Source organism: Zootoca vivipara, chromosome 16 (assembly GCF_965207765.1).
Source record: "Zootoca vivipara chromosome 16, rZooViv2.hap1.1, whole genome shotgun sequence".
In the NCBI taxonomy this organism is placed as follows: Eukaryota; Metazoa; Chordata; class Lepidosauria; order Squamata; family Lacertidae; genus Zootoca; species Zootoca vivipara.
This window is the reverse complement of record NC_142599.1, coordinates 39,234,584-39,255,129: the sequence shown is the minus strand read 5'-3', so window position 1 is coordinate 39,255,129 and position 20,546 is coordinate 39,234,584. Positions and strand designations below refer to the sequence as shown.

Here is a 20,546-nt window from a genome sequence, read left to right as displayed (position 1 = left end):
ATCGTTCAAACTGGGGAAAATAAATACAGTAAATGGACCAAAGTACAAAGATTCACAAAATGCTTTGTGATATGCGTACCCGTGTCCCTCTAGGGGGGAAAAGCACTGCAAAAATGGATATGCAAAGGTTGTATGAGGAAAGGATGTGTGTTTCAGCAAAATGAACAGGCAATAACCATTAAGCCGCTTTGCAAGGGTTATTTTTATTATTATTTATTGCCTCCATATTCCATTCCTCTTCCTGGAGCTCAAGGTGGCTAGTTTAATCCCTACAACCACCCTGTGAGGTAGGTTAGGAACCACTACACCACACCTCTCTTTGTCAAAAATCACATAGAAAAATATTTAGATGAGGGGTAAACTGAAATTCTTGGGATTATTTGGTGCTCTAGGTGTGCTTCAAGTGTATCACAGGATCGTAGAGTTGGAAGGGACCCTGAGGATCATTCTAGTGTCTAGTCCAACCCTCTGCAATGCAGTTTTGCTCAACATGGGGCTTGAACCCACAACACTGAGATTAAGAATCTCATGCTCTACCAACTGAGCTAAGGTAAGTTTACAGGGCCTAAGAGTGCTTTAGATGACTGGTCTTCACTGGGTAGGTCAAGAGGACCGCTTAGTGGGTCTCAGCCTGATCCAAAGTGGGTCACAGCAGGAGCACTACGGCCACACAGATAGATGGCAATAAGTTAAGAAATAGGCTTCTATATGCATGTTTGGCTTCAAAGCTGGGTCCTGAATCTAAAAAGTTGGTGATCCCTGGTTTAGACGTATAATGTGGCTGTGTGCTGGCCTCCGGTCTATGCCTATAAGGAAAGGATGTGGGAGCAAATAAAGGACTGGCAAAAGTGGATGGCGGTGGGCGCTACAATTCCCAGCACCCTTGAACTACAATTCCCAGTCTTAGTATGTGATGGGGGAGTCCCGTGCATTAAATGTATGGACACCTCAGCCGAGGTGCCCCCCCCAAAAAAGTATGATTTTCGAGAAAAAGGAGCAAGCGGAAATGGCAATAAATAGAGGGCAGTTTGAAAAGGACTTTTTGTGGCCCTGGGTTTTGGAGCCTGAGACCTTTGCATCCTAGCGACCCTCGGGGGTTAACGTGACCCTACTACAGCCTGTCCAGCCCTTGCAAAAAAAGGGGGGGAATAAATTAAATATAAACATAAATGCAACCCTGCGCGCCTTGTTTGCGCGCCCCTTTCCCTAGTCCGCTCCTGAACTGGCAGAGCTCGCGCCAACCAGAACCGCGTTGCTAGGCAGACTTCCCGACCCCGCTGGCCAATCCGGAGCCGAGCCCGAGTTGTATCCGGGTGGAAAGCAAAAAAACCACGCGGCAGCCATTTGCATTAAAGAATAGCGCCGTATCCGGGCAGACCAGAGCCGGGAGGACCAATCAAAGAAAAACGAAACCCCGCCAGCCCCGCCCACTCCCCTCCTCCCTCTGGGGGTAGTTTCTTTTTCCCTTTTATTTTTGCAAGCGAAAGTGCTCGGATGCGCGTAAACTGCAAGAGGGTCGCTGTTAGCACGGGGTGGGTCCTTTTGCAAGCAGAGTAGGAAATCCGCATTGGGGGAAAGACCCAGGAAATATATATTTTTTGGGGGGGGGAGGGAAGGAATCTATTAATTCTTTGGGGCAGGGAGAAGTTTGGGGCTTGGAGCGATGTTTGCTGCTGCTGCTGAGTTTCTGAGCCTTTTTGCAAAACGCGGCCCGGGTCTTAGAAAACTGCAGAACGAGGAATCTTAGCCTGAAATAAAAGGTAAGTGCCATGTGACCCTCCCCCCCCCAATATATATATATATATAGACTAGAGAGAGAGAGAGAGGCGTGGGGGGGGGAGTTTACAATTCTGGGAGTTTCCCGGGGAAACCTTAGATTAAGGAAACGGATCGAATTGGGTGTGTTAAAGGGAGATCTTGGAAGGAAGGGATCCGTTTCCAAAAAGAGGGCATGGATCAAGACAGAGGCTGCCCCCCCCTTTTTTTTAAAAAAAATATGTATCTGGGCTGATGGAGGAACTTTGCTAAAGTCCTGGGTTGCTGTTTTTTAATGGCGAGTTTTTGGATTGAGATGCATGCATCTTAGAAGCAGGGGAGAGTAGAAACAGACTCCAGAAAAAATGAGGGTCTCTGAAAATCCTGTCTGGGTAGGAGGATGGGGAAGAAGAGGTGGTTTGTGATCTCAAGCGACGAAAAGGTTGCCCCAATCTCTCTCCCTTTGCAAAAGGAGGTTTCGGGTTTTCCACATTTATCACTGCAGGAATTCGAATTTCCCTCCTCCTGGAATTTAAATACGTGGTGCAGCTGCTAGGCTGGCAGGGAGGAGATCAACTTAAGTTTCCCGCCCAAGGAATGTGTGTGTTTATTATGGGGTGTTTAGATTTTAATCTGGATCCAACAGAGGGAATCCATTTGGAGTAGCAATCTTGGTGAGTTAATTCCCCCCCCCCCCCCCGGGCAAGGCAGAAATGTACAGTCAGCAGAGACAGATTGTCTTATCAGGGATATATTTTGTATATTTATAAAAAGCACCTAGCAGCCCTTCACATGCGCTCTCCCTGGAACCCTTTTGGGGGCTGCTTAAAGGCCAAAATAATAGATAGGGTACTGTGATGAACAACAGCTATTTCATCCTCTGTAATGCACACGTCTAGATTTGCACAGCTGCTGAAAACCTGACACGAGGATGCTTAGCCGAACTTCTGAGTCAGCTTGGCGTGGGATGCAGGAATTTAAAATTAAAAGCCTGATCTTTAACGTCTAAAATGTATGCTGAGGGGGTGGCTGGCCTTCTGCGATCAATCCAGAGCTCAACGCTTAGAACAGTCCCCAGCTTTCTCTCCCCACACATGCCTTTAATTGTGGCCACAGGTCTCTGCCCCCAAGGAGCTTACATTTGTTTGAAAACTGAGTTTAACACATTGTTCATTGCCACAGGTGCCTTTGTCGGCTGACCGGCAGAAATGAAAAAATGTTTAAAATAAATTCATAAGATAAAAAGTAAAACATTTTTTAAAAATGAATATATTAACTTATGTGTTTATATTTACTTATGTGTGTATGTCTCTTTCCCTCAGGGAACTGAAGGGGGCATACATGTTGCTGTCTTCCCCTCTCCATTTTATCGTCACAACAACCCTGTGAGGTAGGTAAGGCTTGATGTTTGCGACTTCAGGGTCACACCTGAGAATCCCAGGAAATGTAGTTTGCTAAGGGTGTTTGGAATTGTGACTCTGGCGAGTAAACTACATTTCCCATGATTCTTTTGGAACGATGTGGTTTAAATTTTTGAGTCCAGATCTCTCTGCCAAAGCAGCTGCTGAGTTTCTGTTTGTTGTTAAAGGCTCAGGAGCCTTGGCAGCAAAAGAGTTGGCGACTTAACTGTGATGGGCAGTTTGACAAGAGTCAGACAGAACTTTCAACTGAAATTACTCTTAACTTGTTTACATATTAGCAATGTACAGGGCTGTTTATGGTCAGGAGAAAGTTCCCTGCCCCAAAGAGCTTACAGGTTTAAATCACCCGGGATCTGCTCTGAATACCGTGAAGCCTCTGTCAAGAGGTGGGTGCCTAGATACGCACAGAGTGCCTAGATATTCACATCAGGTTGCAAAACAGCTGGCTTTCAGGCTGATGTGGGATCTAATTTTTTAAAAAAAAGAGAATTACAGGGCCATGCTTAAGGGAGCACGGACAGGATCACATCCCACAATTATGTTGAGAAATAGTGGGTGGGGGAGAGCAGGTTTGACGGCCTATAGTTAGGAAACGTTTCAAAGCAAGGGCTTGAAACTTGGCAGCGTAGGGGAGGAAGGCTTGAGAACAGCCCCTGCTGAATTTGGGGTGGAAAGGGTGAGAAATGGCTGAGTTTGAGCAAGTTAACAAGAGGCTGTGGCACACTGGCAGGTGATGTGTGTTTTTCATCTATGGACTTTGCAGGGCTGTTTCTCCCCAGGAAGATTGTATTCTGTGCTTTGGGGGAAAACGGGTTGTTGTTTTAGGTCAAGGGGAACAGGATGTACTTTGACTCCTGTTTGTAGTTTTTTATTTAAAAGGCTTCTTTTTCTCCCCCTGGCCAGTGTTAAGTCAGTGGACTTGCTCGTCTTGCTGTTGCCATGGTTTCTGACCAATCTCAGCCTCCAGAAGTGGAGGAGCTCGCTGTTGCTAGGCAGGATTCTCTCACAAGGCCAGGGACCTTGGAAGAGTTTGCAGTTCAGGTGAAGGTTAGAACGGAGGTGTGAGAGGAGCTGCAGAGAAGAAATATCTCCTGGGAGATGAGTCTGAATTTGTTTCAGAGGCATTGGGGGTGGGGTGGGAGGAAGAGAAATCTATCTGAGGTCCACACAGGCTTGGATTTATGGCGGGCAGCTTCTGAAAGCGTGGAAGAAACTGCGGAACTCACTGCCACAGGAGGAAGTGAGGACCGCCAGCTGGGATGGCTTTAAAAGAGGACTGGACAAATTCAGGAGTGATCGTGTTGCTGGGTGTTTTTCAGCCAAATTTTCTCTTTTCCTGTTGCAACCTCTAAAGGTTATTTTTTATATATATAACCGTTTTTTATTATTTTTTCAGTTTATACATCTCAAAATAAACATTTTACATAATACCATATAACAAATGACCTCCCACCTTCCCCTTTCATGGTTTATTTTATTTACTTATCTTTCCTGCATATTTTACTATAACCAATCTAATTGTTTCTCCGTTTTACAATCCTTCAAATATTTACCATGCTGTTGAATTTATCTAAACGCTACCAGCGTTTTCAGTTGCACAAAGCTATTTTCTAAATATTTAGCACTTCTCTTCGAATAAAGATTCTTCTTGCTCACTTATTCTGTAAATTAAATCTGCTTCCTCCACAAATTCTACCATCTTAAGTTGCCAATCTTCCTAACTAGGGATCTCACTCACTTTCGATCTTTGGGCTAGCAAAATGTGAGCTGCTGTGGTTGCGTACATATATAACTTTTTCTGACAACTGGGAACTTCAGACTGAACTATTCCTAACAAAAAGGCCTCAGGTTTTTTTTTGAGGTTGTGTGTGTTGTTTTAAACATGTTTTTTAACTCATTGTAGATCATTTCCCAATAGCCTTTAATCTTTTTACATGTCCACCACATGTGAAAAAATGTTCCTTCCATTTTTCTGCATTTCCAACGCAGATCCGATCCTACTTTGTACGTCTTAACCAACCTACTTGTGGTTAAATACCATCTGGTATCATTTTCATATAATTCTCTTTCAAAGTATAACATGTGGTAAATTTCAGAACATTCTTCCAGAGTTTCTCCCAGAGGTTTAGGTCTATGTTATGCCCTATATCCGCCTTTGAAGCTTTGACTAACTGGTCTTCTGTTTCCCATTCTAATAATAAGCTATACATTATACGTAATTTGGCTCCTTACTTCTTCCATTGGTGCAACCTCAGAAGGTTAGGCTTGCCAGCTGACCTGGAAATCCCCAGCCAGACTTGCTCCTGTGCCTTTTAGCATCCATACAACATGGAGAAATCGGCTCTGCTCAGAAAGACGCCCGTTAAGATAAATGGAAACGACTAACATAGGCCTATCAAATTTTGAACGGTTGTCCTCTGAGTAGGGACAATCCAGGGCCTGCCTGTCCCCATCACTCCACAGAAGACCAGTTCAATTTCCAGTTCTGCAAAGGGAGTGAAGACTTAACATGGAGGCCAGAATTTACACGCCGTGATTCACCAGTTGTCGTTCGTACACACCAAATAGTCAATCTGAGCAAATGAGGCTGCGAGTTCCGACCAGAGTGTTGCATCCCATTCAGTTCTGCTCACAGTAGAGGCATCGAAATAAATGAACTTAAGTTACTGTTCCTTTCAGTGGGTCTACTCTTGAGTAGGGCCAGCCCTGGGTGTAACATAGGGTCAGGGCCGGATTTAGGTTTGATGAGGCCCTAAGCTACTGGAGGTAATGGGGCCCTTTATATGTCCAGCTGTCCTTTGCCAACAACAAACTGTTGCTGTTTTTTGTGTTGGATATATGCTATATGGTAATTGATGGACCTAATAGGTATCAAAAGCCATTTTCCCATGTTGCCCTGCAACCAGTCCCTGCAGAATGTAGGCACCCTATGTATAGAAATGAGCAAAGCAGTGATATTTTAGGAAGCAGGCGGGGCCCATGACTTACATGTTTAATGTTTAATTGTTTTATTTCATTTTTCTGTTGTAAGCCGCCCAGAGTGGGGAAACCCAGCCAGATGGGCGGGGTATAAATAATAAATTATTATTAAATTATTATTATTATTATTACATCCTAGGAGCCTACACAACACAAAACACTTGCTGTATGTAGGTTTTATTTTATTTGTTTTTATCTTACCGGTATACTTTGGAAATTTACATCCAGGTGTTTTTTTTCCTTTAATTTTTTGTGGGGCCCCAAGAGGCCCTAAGCTATAGCTTGTTTAGCTTTTACGTAAATCCGGCACTGTGACAGGGTTGCTTTTCTCTGGGGTGGTGGGCATGCGCCATGTCCACAAGCACGCTGCCCTGGACTAAGGTGTTGGGGTCCTCTTTCTCTCTTTGAACCAAGGAACCGGGTGCCATGGCGGAAGACAACGGACTTTATACGAAGATCGAGGAAAACGTGAGCGAAAGCTTAGAGGCGGATTCGCAGGGCATCTCCGTGGAGTCAAGTACCTTGCTGCAGAAACTGAGAGGAACTATTTCGTAAGGGAGACACTTCTTATTCCTTTCACCTTCCTTCCTTAGGCCCCCTTTGCACCAGACATACCAGTTCCACATTTGCAAGAAATTCTGTCTTTTACTGTGGCAGCACTTCGGAACTCCCTGCCTATTGACATATTCCTGTACTTTTTTAGGCCCCTGCTAGAAACATCTTTGCTTAGGTACAGCCTGCATCCAGACATGTAGAAAGTTGGCATGCATTTTGGTTTCCAGCTTATTGCTGGTTTTAATTAATTCCGGATGTTTAGAAAGAGTCGTTTTAAACTGCTTTTTTACTGGTAACATCACCGGTTTCTTTTGTTTGTTTTAAAATCAGGCGGTATGTGAGTTGTTGTCAGGCGGTTGTTGCGGCTACTCTCGAGTAAAGATGCTCCAGTCCGCTCTGTCTTTAAGAGCTTTATTGTGCATACTATTTACAGTGCAGAGATATCAGAAAACATGACTGCCTAGTCCGATTCAGAACCCGGCAATGGCGCTTGTCTGCTTTTGCGCCAGCATAATAGTCTGGGAACCCCAAAATGCCACCGCCTTGCCCTGCGTCTGGAACTGGGCGCCGGAAGGGGCTGCGTTCCTTCTCCTGTCCCTTGGCTGGAGCATTGCAGAGGCTCCGACACCATTCTGCGCTGCCCTTCCTCCTCTGCCAGCTGGGTCGGTGTCGAGGCTCCGATACGTCTGAGAGCCCCCTCTCCATTCCACTCCATTCCTCATTTCCTCCTCCTGACTCGCTGCTTGCGCTGTCACTGGGTGAAGTGCTGGTCAGGATGACCGGGGGAGGGTCCCTGTAGGGAGTCCCCCTGACAGTTGTGAATGAATAAATATTTTTTCCCCCACCTGAATAAGAACGCTAGGTTTAAAGCAGCCCCATGCCACTTTAAACAGTCACAGCTTCCGCTAAGGCAGGCACCCCCCAACTTGGCCCTCCAGATGTTTTGGGACTACAACTCCCATCATCCCTAGCTAACAGGACCAGTGGTCAGGGATGATGGGAATTGTAGTCCCAAAACATCTGTAGGGCTGAGTTTGGGGGAGTCTGCCCCAAGGAATCCTGGGAACTGTAGTTTGCTCAGGGTGCTGAGAGTGGTGACGACAAGAATTCTGTTCCCCGTCACAGGCCTACCATTCTTGGAGGGGTTTAGCAATCCATCCCTGAGCGGAACGGGGTCTCTTAACCACTCTCAGCACCCTGAACAAGCAACGAGAGAGAGAGAGAGAGAGAGAGACCTGTTTGATGCCTGATCAAGAGAGTAACACATGGTTTTCTTCTTACAGGAAGTCCGTGCAGTGCAAAATCGACTGCATACTGGTGAGTGGCCAGGTGGGGCACTTCAAAAGCAGCCGGGGAACTAAAATAACATGCATCTGTCCGTACAATATTTGGCCCATGACTTGCAGTTTGGGTAAATATGGTCTGGGTTTTCCCTCCAGTGTCTTAAGAGGCAGAATACCAGCTGCTGGGAGACGGGGAGAGTTGCTTTCGCACTCGGGTCCTGCTTGCCGGGTTCCAAAGAGGCATCTGATAAGCCTCTGTGAGAACAGGATGCTGGGCAGCTTCCGCCTAATGCAGCGATTCTGATATTCTTGTAGCGCACCGATCATCACCTGGTCTGGACCCAAGACTGGCTGCCAGCCTGCAACCTGGGACCCACATCCACATTTTCCCCCCTTTCTGATTTATTCTTAGCAATGCTAGCAGTGCACATCATTAATCCTAACACAGAGCTTACTAAAATTAGCATTACTCCTAAATGACAAGCAGCAGTTTTTATGCCTTAGCCGAAAGGCTGAGGAGCTATTGAAAAAACAGTGATCTTCTATTACGTATTATTATTATTATTATTATTATTATTATTATTATTATTATTATTATTATTTATTTTGGGAGGAGTCTAGAACGCCACAGAAATAGACTGGAAAGGGAACTGAGCATCCACGCTCCATACAGAGTTCCCTTTCTTGAAGGTGGGGCAGGTGGTTGGCCAGAAATTTGTATCTTGTAAGAAAAATGGTTTGTGGCTTTCTCATTCCGATTTTGCAGCATTCATGGAAATTGATAGAACGGGTGTCTCGTCGGAAGACTGCATCCTAGCGACCATGACATGGGGGTCTGGTTTTGGTCTGGTCGAGCCTTGGCTGGAGTCAAATGTGGCAGCAATAAAATCTGCCGTGTCCTGTCCGATGTAGCCTCGCGACTCACCTGTGGGTCCCGACTGATGTTGTAGAGCCTTACTATAAGAGGCTAAATACAAAAACATAAATAGAAGCCCTATAATAAGGAGAAAGCAGGAGTTGGCATGTTTCAGTGTAGAATACGCTCGGGTCGGACCTTTAAATAAAGAATTGTTGGGTGCAGGAGTTTCTGGCGAGTGTCTCTAGGTTAAAGGAATTAATAAGAGGAAAGGAGACTGGTGGGCGGGTACCTTATTTACCTGTCTCTTTTTCTGGAAGAGGAAGCTCAGGCAGCGGAAGAGGCTATTGGCAGGGGAAGATGGCATTCAACCAGAAAGGACGTGCCGAAAAATTGGAGGGCAAAAGTCAGTGGGTGGAGGGCAAACGCCAGGTGTATTCTAGAGCATGTCATTGACACGATAATAGAGTGTTAGCGGTGGATCGTTTGGGCAGCTTAAAATGAAAGCGGGAGGAAGGGGGAAAACCCATTCATGCTTCTAAAAGGCAGGAATGAAACATTCCACCCATTGGAAGGGACAGAATGATAGAACTGGAAGGGACCCTGAGGGCCATCTAGTCCAACCCCCTGCAATTGCAGGAATCCTGTCCACAGCCGTCCCTGGGTGGGCTCGAACCACTAACCTTCTGGTTAAGGGCCAGATGTGTTGACCCGTTTTGCTGCAGGCGCCACAGATAATTAAAAGCCAATGGCCTGGTGGAAAAGAAATGCTTTTTTGCCTGCTGCCTGAAGATAAGTAACGATGGTGGCACCAGTTAAGCCTCCCTGGGGAGAACGTTTGAGAAGCAGGGAGCTACCACTGAAAAGGCCCCGTTCTCATGTCGCTGCCCTCCAGATTCCCCCAACCTGAGAAGGGCCTCAGATGATGATCACAGGGTCTGGGTCGGTTCCTATGGGGAGAGGAAGTCCTTGATGTAACTGGTGCAAAGCTGTGCATTGCAGTAACAGCTGGTCACAAAACATGGCTCCTGTTTACTTCTTTTATATTTGTGAGTGACAGTTGGCAGTTTTCATTTCCTGGTGATCTTCACGTGCCTCTCTTTCCCAACTCTATGAAAACAGCAAGATGTCCAGAGGTTTACTGATCACGCCAAGCTCTATCTCTACCTCCAACTGCCTTCTGGTCCAAGTTCAGGGGAGAAAAAGTGAGTGATCGTGGCCTTGTTTCCCTAATCTTGTTCATTTACTGCTTTATATATACAGGAGGGGCGGAAACGGTGTGTGGAAAGGCAAGGAAATTAGAAAGCTGGTTTCTTTAAAATCAAAATCATCCAGGGTTCAGTAACTAGCAGGCTCCGAGCGAATCCAGCCCCATGGGAGATATATTCTGGGCCTGCCCTCATTGCCCACCTAAACAAGTGTAGGAATAAAACTTGGAAGCAAAGTATTGTAGGCAGAGGTGGATCCTACACAACACCTTAGGGCCTCACTCAGTTGCAGCCTACAACTTAGCCGAACCAGTGAGACTTCCAGCTAGGCCTAAAAATTAGGAATGTGCTGCTGTGGAATTTAAAAACAAAAGGTCAGGTTTCTAGTCCTTACAGATCTGGAGGATGCAGGGGTCTGTGATGTGCAGGCCTGAGAATCCATCCTTGGAATTGCCATTGAAATTCAAGTTGGCAGACCTCATGGCTCCTGCGGTAGGCTTTGAATGTGAGAGGGGCAGGGTTTGAAAGATATCAGGTGTCCCCCGAGGGACACTGTGTGCTGGGAAAAGGAAGAGGGTGCTGAATTTGCACACATTTTGCCAAAACCAGGGGGAGTGGGGATTACAGTGGAACCTCAGTTTTCGAGCATCTAAGAAGCCAAATGTTTCAGTTTTCAAACACTGAAAATCCGGAAGTAAATATAGGATGAGTAATAAAGCATGCTGGAAATGTAAAGAGAAGGATGGTGAATTTTATCATACATGCTAGACATGTGAAAAAATTAAAAGACATTGGGAAATGATATATAAAGAACTGAAAAAGATTTTTAAATACACCTTTCCCAAAAAACCAGAGGCTTTTTTATTAGGACTTATAGGACAGGAGATAGTAAAAGGAGACCAAGTACTATTTCTGTATGCGACAACTGTGGCTAGGACTTTGTTAGCCCAAAAATGGAAAACTCAGGAGTTACCGACGATTGAAGAGTGGCAGACGAAAATGATGGACTATGCGGAACTAGCAAGGCTGACTAGCAGGATCCGAAACCAGGGAGAGGCAAGGTTCCAAAAAGACTGGAGTAAATTTGTGGATTATATGGAAAGGAACTGTAGAAGTTTAAAGACACTTGCAGGACTGAAATAAATCCTACGAAATGATTTTAAGTAGAGGGAGTAAAGAAACTGCGTGATAAGAGTGGATAAGAAAACCGAATGAGGGGAGATAGTTGAATAGATGTTAAAAGGAGAAAATTTTGTGTTTATTGTGTGTTGTTGTTGAATGTTTTGTTATTGTTTAATGTGTTTATTTGAAAATTCAATTAATTGCTTTTTAAAAAAAGAAAATCTGGAAGTAAATGCTTCCGTTTTCGAATGCACGTTTTTCCAATTTTCTCCATTGGAATTGCCAGCCGCCCTTTGCGCCTCGGTTGTCAAACGTTTCGGAAGTCAAACAGTCTTCTGGAGCGGATTACATTCGACAGCCGAGGTACCACTGTATTGGGCTTTTGTTTTCATTATGTGCTTTGTGTTTTTATATTGTGCTTTTATGCTGTAGCCACTCCGAGACCTGCAGGCATAGGACAGTATATTATTATTATTATTATTATTATTATTATTATTACTTTCCTTTCTCGGGGCCGCCAGCCTGGACCTGACTTCTCTGAGCTCAGCTGAGCACATGCATGCTTGCACCTGGATCCGGGATCACCTCGAGGAATACCCAGACACCTGCTTGCCAAAACAAGATGTCTTTGATGCTTACAAGTGAGTTCTGGCTCCGAAGAGCGGGGACCAGGGGCGTCTCTGCGGGGTGGGGAGGTTGCCCGGAGAATCAGATGGGGACTGCTTGCCCAGAACCTTTCCCTCTGAAGTCTTCTTCCCTGCATCTCTGAGTTGGACGGGGAAAGACCCTCGGGCCCTGGAGAGCTGCTGCTGGTCAGTGGGTGGACCACACTGAGCCGGGCAAAACCCCAGTGATGTGCCTCTGCATATGGCAGCTTTCTTGGTTGGGTGTGGGAGAGGTGGTGAGTCACAGGATCTCACCGCTGCATTCCTGCGTGGTCTTGGGAGGGCTGTACCACTCCTACACAACTGGGAAGTTTTTCGTTCACAGGAGGCCCATCTAATGCAGCAGGATAAAAAAAATTATTCAAGAAATCATGGGTTCTTAATTATTATTATTATTTATTAAATTTGTATACCGCCCTGTAATAGCCACAGGTCTCAGGGCGGTTAGACCATAAAATCGCTTGGTAAAACCGCCAAAATTTCAATAAAGAATGGGGAAATTTTTATAATCTGTAAGCAGATGGAGACATTAGCTGGATTGCAATAACACTTGCAAAGTAGCAAGTACTATGGAGTTAGATAAATCATGGACTATTGAAAAAGATGCCGTAGTAAAGGTTTAATAAAGGAGGACCCATGGAGGGGAAGGCGGGAAAACTATTTCAAAACAACAACAACAGAAAATCACAATATAAAAACACAAACTAGTTAATCCCCCCTCCCCAACACATTTTAAAAGGGCATTGGATGTCAGCCAGCCGAAGGCCTGGTAAAAGAGGAAAGTTTCTTCCTGGCGCCTAAAGATATTTCATAAAGGGGCCAGGGGAACTTCCCTGGGGAGAGGGTTCAACAAACAAGGAGCCACTGCAGAAAAGTCCCCGTTCTCATGTCGCCACCCTCCAGACCTCATGAGGAGGAGGCACACAAAGAAGGGCTGGGTGGGACAAGTATTTATCGCAAGCAACTCAAAAAAGGCCAAGGTTGTGGCTATCCTGATACAAAAAGGATTTCTGATAGATGTACAGCAGACTGTCATTGAGGTTAATGGGCACTATTTAATTTTATGTGCTAAAATAGCTGTGGCCAATATCTATGGATGGGTGGAGATTTTAATATTAGACCCCAACATGGAAAATAAAAATAAAAACATCTTTAGTGAGACAAACAAGTATGCGGAAGAATTGAGCTTAATAGATCCATAGCATTTAATGTATCCTTCTAAAAGAGAATATACCACTTATACATGATGGGGGTGTTTTTCATAAACATGTAAACCATAAGCGAGGCAGCGGTGGTGTAGTGGTTAGAGTGTCAAACGTGTGCCCGGGAGAGACACACGAAGCTCCCTGGGGGTGACCTTGGGCACAGAGCACTGCTTCTCAGCCTAACCTGCCTCGCAGGGTTGTTGGGATTGAACGAGGAGGGGAGGGAACCGTAAATGCCGCCTTGAGCTCCTGGGAGGGGAAGAAGATGGGATCTGAAGGCAACTGATAAATAAACCGGCTTTCCTTTTTGTCCTTCCCCTGGCAGGCGCTATTGCGATAACCTTTGCAGCCGCTCTCTGAGCGCAGCCAACTTCGGCAAGATCATCCGGGAAATCTTCCCGAACATCAAAGCGAGGAGGCTGGGGGGTCGCGGGCAGTCGAAATATCCTTTTTGTGTGTGCGTGCGTTAAAAGCAGGCATCCCCAAACTTCGGCCCTCCAGATGTTTTGGACTACAATTCCCATCTTCCCCCACCACTGGTCCTGTTAGCTAGGGATCATGGGAGTTGTAGGCCAAAACATCTGGAGGGCCGTAGTTTGGGGATGCCTGGTTAAAAGTCTCCAAGCAGCGTGGGTGGCGGACGGGGTGGCAGTGAGGTTAGGGAAAGGCTGCGGCCGCCTGTCTTGTGCTCCCCAAACACACGCAACCACCACCTTCCTGTGCTCAGGAGGGGGTTCAGCTGCATGTCCCCCCTTCACAAAACTGATACCTCCAAACAAAAAACAGGCACAGTGCAGATTCCTCCTGCGGAGGGTACCCCAATACACCTTTGAGCCTCCCCAGCCATGAAATAAATGGATGTGGGCAATGGAAACTCAGCCTTTCGAGTTCCCTCCTTAACTCTGCTCCCCCCCCCCCCACGTATTGCTACAGTGGGATACGGAGGAAGACTGTGGTGAACATGCCCCCGCTTCCCAGCCTCGATCTGAAAGAGACGGAGTCTGTAAGGCCCTCATTATTCTCTTGCATGTGTCTCTGTGTTTTGAAGAGCCTCAAAGGCTCACCTGTTCCAGCGCCCCGTTCCAGGTAGCAAATGACCAGGTATCTGGAAGCCCGCAGAGACTCCGGTGTGACGACGGTGGCCATATCCTGCCACCTGTCTCCAGCACCTGTTGTTAAGAAGTAGAGTGCCTCTGCACATGGAGGTTTCATTATTTTGCGGCTGCTGCTGCTTCTCACCCAGACAGGGATCGTCATCCTGTTCTTAACGCCTCACGGTCATTAGTAAAGGGATATTAAATGTCACTCATACGGGGTAGCCGGCTCTGTGGTCTGCAGGTGTGGCTGGAACTCAGCTCCTGGCAGTTAGGTGGTGAGGGGAAGCCCAACAACATCTGTTGTGTCTGGGCGTTTGCCATATTGGCCCCCCCGCCCTGTGATAAGGAATGGTTTTAACGAGGCAAGCCAGTATAGGGAAGTTTTCAGTGTTTGATGTTTTACTGTATTTTTATATCTGTGGGAAGCAAAATATAGTTGTTAATTTTTCTTGCTGATAATCAAAGCTAGGGTTGCTATATTTCAGAAAGTAAACCGCAATTTTTCCGGTTTATTTGCCAAAGATCCTGGACGACACCGGCGCCTTCTGGAAATTCCCCCTGGACGGGACGTCACTTCCGCCTTTGAAATCCCGGTAATATCCGGGAAGTCCCAGACGTATGGCAGCCCTAATCATAGCTGTTATTTTTTTCCTTGCTGGTTCTTGTTTCAACTTTTTTTGTGTGTGAACTGTTTTGAGGTCTTTCGAGCAGCACTCAAGTCTTCTGTAACACACCAATAAATAAAGCCTTCTGAGCTGAAGACGGAGGCAGCGTTGTGTGATAGCGGAACGGCAGAAGCGTGGCATCTCTGGGCCCAAAGCGGTGCTTCAAAGCCGCTTTTGAGGGCAGGCGGGGAAACGGTGCCAGAGCATGCCTGGCGCTCCTCACTGCTCCTCTTCTTCCTTCCTCTCCGCAGCCGGAGCGGCCAGAGGTGGTTCAGTCCTACAGCGACGAGGTGATGGAAGCGGCCTGCGCCTTGACCTGCGACTGGGCCGAGAAGATCCTCAAGCGCTCGTTCAACAACATTGTGGAGGTGGCCCAGTTCCTCATCCAGCAGCACATTATCAGCTCCCGTTCGCCCCACGTCGACCTCATCATGGCCATGGTGGTCTCAGGTGGGAGACCCCTCCTTGCACCTCCATTGCGCTGCCCGCTAGGTTCTTCCTAGAATTGTAGAGTTGGAAGGGACCTCCCAGGGTCATCTAGTCCAACCTGCTGCAGTGCAGGAATCCCGGCTAGATCATCCATGGCAGACAGCCACCCAACCTCCTTTTAGAAACCTCCAAGGAAGGAGAGCCCACCACCTCTCCTGGGAGTCTGTCCCACTGCCCAACGGCTCTTACTGTCGGACAGTTCTTCCTGATGTTTAGCCAGAAGCTCCTTTCTTGCCACTTGAAGCCACTGGTTCGAGTCCTGCCCTCCAGAGCAGGAGAAAACAAGCTGGCTGCCTCTTTCCAAGAGCGACAGTCCTTGAGATATTTGAAGATGGCTTTCTTGTTGATATAATTTGTAAATTGCCACAGGCTTCTAAGCGGCCTGTGAGTATAGATGAGAGTGATGCCCACATTGGAATACAAAATATAAACCTCTTGACTTACGAGATAAAACGGGTGGGGAACTTCTGGATCGCGGGCCACTCTTGGGGGTCCAATTTGGCCCCTGAGAAAGCCTCTGTCAGTCTGCAGACAACGCTGAGCTAGATCGGTGAAGCAGTCAAGAGCAGCTCCTGAGTTAAAACGGTCAAAACCATGAGGACTAGAATCTTGCTTTATGTTTACAGCAAGCTCAGGGGTAGAGTGTTTGCTTTGCATGCAGAAGGTCCCTGGTTCAATTCTCTATTGGCGTCTTCAGGTAGGGCTGGGGGTGGCCCCTGCCTGGAGAGCCGCTGCTGCCGGCTAGTGTAGACAACACTGAGCTGGATGGACCAATGGGTTGGTTCTGTATAAGGCAGCTGTGTTCCTATCCCTCAGTGATTTTCCCACTTTTTTGTAACTGGGAGCTTCGTTCAGAGAAGGGTCTCTTGATCTAAATCTTTTCTGGTTGCAGAAATTACCGAGAACCACCGTGACAAACGACCATCCCAAACCTTGAAGGCCTCGGAGAGTTCAGACAATAAGCAGACCCAGGTAGTAGTAGTAGTAGTATTAACATCATCAACAACAACAATTTATTACTTATACCCCACCCCTCTGACTGCTTTGCCCCAGCTACTCTGGGTGGCTTCCTGCATAAAAGCTTCCCAAGACAGGGCTGCCTTTAGATGTCTCTGGAAAGTCTGTGGTTGTTTATCCCCTTGACATCTGATGAGAGGGCGTTCCACAGGGTGGGCACCACCACTAAGAAGGCCCTCTGTCTGGTTCCCTGTAACTTCGCTTCTCGTAGTGAGGGAACTGCCAGAAGGCCCTCGGAGCTGGACCTCAGGTCTGGGCAGAACAATGGGGGTGGAGACGCTCCTTCAGATATACTGGGCCGAGGCCTTTAAGGGCTTTAAAGGTCAGCACCAACACTTTGAACTGTGCTTGGAAATGTACTGGGAGCCAATGTAGGTCTTTCAAGATCGGTGTTACGTGGTCTCAGCGGCCTCTCCCAGCCACCAGTCTAGCTGCCGCATTCTGGATTAGTTGTAGTTTCTGAGTCACCTTCAAAGGTAGCCCCACGTAGAGCGCATTGCAGTAGTCTAAGCGGGAGATAACTAGAGCATGCATCACTCTGGCCAGACAGTCTGCGGGCAGGTAGGGTCTCAGCCTGCGTACCAGATGGAGCTGATAGACAGCTGCCCTGGACGCAGAATTGAGCTTATGTAAGCACCTCAGAAGGGCCTTTTAGTTGGACCAGTCCAGCATCATGTTCCCACTGTGCCCAAAAGGCCCTTAGGTGTGATCTGCCTCCAGTCTGGGAAATGCACAACAACACACTGGAAGAAGTCTAAAGACCCAGGTGTGGTGGAGGGTGGGGCACGGAGATTCAAAAGTCGAAATTCAGCTTTGTGAGGGGCAACCAGACCCCCAGTTTGGGCAGGATTCTCAATTTCTGCAGCCCCATCTGCAGTTGACCCATTTTCTCTCTGGCCTTGTAGCTCATCCCTGGGTTTGGGCCTCCAGCCTGCGGCTCACCCGAGGGCCAAAGGGCAGTTGAACCCAACGCTTCTCTTGTCCTTTCCTCTCCTCAGGCCAAAGCAGAAAATGCCGGCAAGCCCTCGGCCGCAGCAAAGAAGCTGGCAGACGCCCCAACGAAGCCCGCCAGCAGCCCGCAGGTCGACGCCTTGGTGGCTCGGCTGCCACTGCTGCTGCCCCGCGTCCAGGTCCAGCCCGGGGACAGGCTGGTGGTGTCTCCTGGTGTGGCGGCCATGCACCCGTCCCCCACCATCTTGGCACCCAAGCTGACGGCCTCGGGGGGGACGGTCAAGATGGCGCTCTCAATGGGTCCGGGGCCGTCCGCTCTGTTGGCCCCTACGGTGAACGGGCCGGCTAGCGTGGTCAGCCCTCCAAGTGCCGTGCCGGTCATCAACATGATGCCGGTCATCAACATGGCGGTGCCCCCCGTGGCCGAAGTCCCACTGAAGCTCCAGAGCGCCCCTACTGGCGGAGGGGTGAACGGCTGCGAGGCTCGATGGAGCCCCCACGACCCGCAGAGAGCCAAGCCCCCCGCCAAGCGGCCTGCAGAAGCACCCAGGGAGGCGGCGGCAAAGAGGAAGCGGGGTCGGCCCCGCAAGAAAGCGGACCCCTCTTTGCTCGAGAAGAGCACCGCTAAGGAGGGAGCACCCGACGCCGAGGAGGACTCGGACATCATTGTCGTAACTGTGGGTTACGGTGACCAGGCCGGCCGCCCCTCCTCCCTCTCCGGGTCTCGGGAAGAGAGCACGGATGTAGAGGTGGTCCATGTCGGGAAGCCCAAGAGCCCGTTCCCCCAGGAGACGAGTGAAGAGGGACCTTCCCGGGCCGGCAGCCTCATTGTCAGTCCTGCCCCCAAAGCCGCTGTCCTGCCCACCCAGGTGAGCGTCATCAGGGGCCGGAGGTCCGCCATGCCCGTAGCTGTGAAAGAGACAGGCAGTGACTGGAAGGAGACAGGAAGTGGGTCCAAAGAGACAGGAAGTGGGTCCAAAGAGACAGGAAGTGGGTCCAAAGAGACAGGAAGTGGGTCGAGGGAGCCCCTGCAATTGGCTGAAGACACAGCAGCGCCAGGGATTGGTACCAGAATCACCGTTGCAAGGGACTGGGAGGATCCCGAGAGCGACAGCTCCTCAGAATGTGACCTCCAACCCACCGATCTTTCCATGCGCAGAGTCACCCCTCCGCCTGCCAAGGGTTGCTTGGAGGCCTGCGGCTTGCGGCCCTCGTCTGTAAACTTGCACAGGGTCAGTGTGGACCAGGGGAAGGCAGCAGAGTCCGTGAATCCGCCAGGGACATCGGCGCAGGCCCCCAGCCGATAACATCACCCCCCCCCCCAGCCCTGCTCTGGTGTGCGTCTCCCAATGCCAAGCTCTCCCACGCAAAGGCACCCTGGTTCTGCTTGCTCTTACTAATTTAATGCACGTGTGTAGAGGAAAAAATACACTGCGGTGTGAATTTGCAAATGCGACTTTCCATCATACCTCTTCCTTGGCCGTGTACAACGTGCCCCCCCCCCAAGTGGTCCTTTCTCAATGGATGCTGGTCTCTTTGGGCAAAGGAGGCACTGCTTCACCAGCCTGCCAGGCGGGCAGCTCTGCCTGACAGGAGCTCTGGCGCCACCTACTGTTCAGCTCCCTGCTTCCTGGGCCCCCAGCTGCCACTGCACTTTTTCTCGAAAGCCCAAGTGGCCCACCCTTCTCTGATCAGGGGAGTGAAAATGTCGGGAATGAAACGGCGGTCAGCAAAGGTTCTTGCAGAGGTCATTTAGGCAGGCCACATCTGTGAATGGGAATGGGGGAGGGTTGTTTACGGGACCCCCCACCCTGACACCGATCTCTCCCCATCACTCTCCTTGGGACTTAAATGGGCTGGGCAGGGAGAGGAGAATCTTCTCCCGTTTGGAATCTCTGCACAAATGTTTCTCGATCCAAAGGGGGCGAAATTAGTGTTTCGTTCTGAGTGTGGATCCTGACCCAGACCGCCCCCCCCAAAAAAAACCCTTCTACTCTGAACTTTAAAGACAATCATCTTGCAGCCAACATCCCAAAGAGTTTTGTTCTTCTCCCCTCTCCATTTCCAGCTCAGGGGCTTGGGGCCATTGGTGGGGCAAGGGGGGGGTGTCCCTCCAGATGTTGCTGTACTCCCAACTCCCAGCAGCCAGCAGGCCTAATGGTCAGGGAGAGCAGGAGTCGTAGCCTGGCCACAGGCCAGTGGGCAATTTAAAAAAAGATAATACTAAAAAAAAGATAATACTCGGGATTTGCTGCTCCTTTTTTTGTTACTCGTGTGAGTTGTTACTCACCTCTTCTAAGTTTTCCTTTCCCGCCCCTTGTTTCAATTATAAATACCGAAGAAACCATATGAACATTACATTTTTTAAAATAAAAAAAATGGTTGTATATGCTTTGTTAAGAGTTGCTTCATTGCCTCTGCCTCTCTGGACCTTAAAAATGGTGAGATCTACTCTTAAGTAAGACCCGTTGAAATTACTGGATAGACCTATCTTAAATCCACTATTTTTTTGTGGGTCCATGCTGAACAGAACACAATTGTATAAAACCCTGTGCCTCTTGGATACAAGGATTAAACAAGCTATGGCTTTTTAAACCGCGGAGGAGGTTGCTGTTTTTGTTTGTCACTATATTAAGTATTTTTGAGTTTCTATATTAATAATAATAATAATAAATAATTTTTATTTATACCCCGCCCTCCCCGGCCAGGAGCATTGTAAAGCATCCTCTGATCTTCAGATGAAAGGTGGTTAAAAATAATAATTAAATTTTGGTGAAGAACTCAGCCGCTCCTGATAATATGCCTCTTTAAAATGCTTTGAAATCACCCCCCCCCCAAAAAAAGACTCCTGGGAGCTGTAGTTTACCCCTCACGGAGCTACGATTCCCAACTCCCTTAAGAAACTACGCTTCCCAGGATTCCTGGGGTGAGTGGTGTGTGCTTAGTTCTGTGTTATTTATTATTTGATGCAAGTTTCTTGGAGTTAGTTTTTAAAAAGAGGACTAGTAAGTTTACTAAATAATAATTTAAATGTTTGATGCCCATGCAGCTTTAGCCTGGGGAACCTTCGGCCATCTGGCTGTTACTCCCATTGGCCGGCATACTGGCTGGTATTCCCCACTCTGACTGGCAGCGACTCTCCCCATTAAACGACAGAGCGATCTTCTGCAACTGGGAGAATCCAACCGGTTTGGGCAATACTGTAGGGGCTGCCATACGCCTTGATTATCCTGGACATTTCCGGGATTTCAAAGGCGGAACTGACGTCCGGGGGGGTT

The 20,546-nt window shown here is 48.2% G+C and overlaps 1 protein-coding gene across 3 annotated transcripts; it reads left to right on the top strand.

Moving 5' to 3' along the window:
* Nucleotides 1–1,454: 1,454 nt before the first annotated feature.
* Nucleotides 1,455–19,868, top strand: RFX5 (regulatory factor X5). Of its 3 annotated transcripts, none has more exons than XM_035098527.3 (11): nucleotides 1,455–1,760; nucleotides 3,078–3,145; nucleotides 6,570–6,706; nucleotides 7,994–8,027; nucleotides 9,972–10,054; nucleotides 11,701–11,820; nucleotides 13,375–13,491; nucleotides 13,971–14,052; nucleotides 15,063–15,261; nucleotides 16,193–16,272; nucleotides 17,316–19,868. In XM_035098527.3, the coding sequence occupies exons 3-11, from the start codon at nucleotides 6,582–6,584 to the stop codon at nucleotides 18,573–18,575; spliced, it is 2,100 nt and encodes a 699-aa protein (XP_034954418.3). In that variant the 5' UTR covers nucleotides 1,455–1,760; nucleotides 3,078–3,145; nucleotides 6,570–6,581; the 3' UTR covers nucleotides 18,576–19,868. The 3 variants fall into 3 exon arrangements, with proteins under 3 accessions (XP_034954418.3, XP_088515866.1, XP_088515867.1); XM_088659740.1 differs by having other exon boundaries at nucleotides 1,464–1,760; nucleotides 9,910–10,054; XM_088659741.1 differs by lacking the exons at nucleotides 1,455–1,760; nucleotides 3,078–3,145; nucleotides 6,570–6,706 and having other exon boundaries at nucleotides 7,996–8,121.
* Nucleotides 19,869–20,546: the final 678 nt, after the last annotated feature.

Bases quoted from the DNA above. Each gene is read 5' to 3' on its own strand.
- RFX5 (XM_035098527.3), top strand. From the start codon at position 6,582: ATGGCGGAAGACAACGGACTTTATACGAAGATCGAGGAAAACGTGAGC. The intron at 10,055-11,700 runs GTGAGTGATCGT...CGGGGCCGCCAG, and splicing joins CCAAGTTCAGGGGAGAAAAA to CCTGGACCTGACTTCTCTGA. The intron at 16,273-17,315 runs GTAGTAGTAGTA...TCCTCTCCTCAG, and splicing joins CAGACAATAAGCAGACCCAG to GCCAAAGCAGAAAATGCCGG.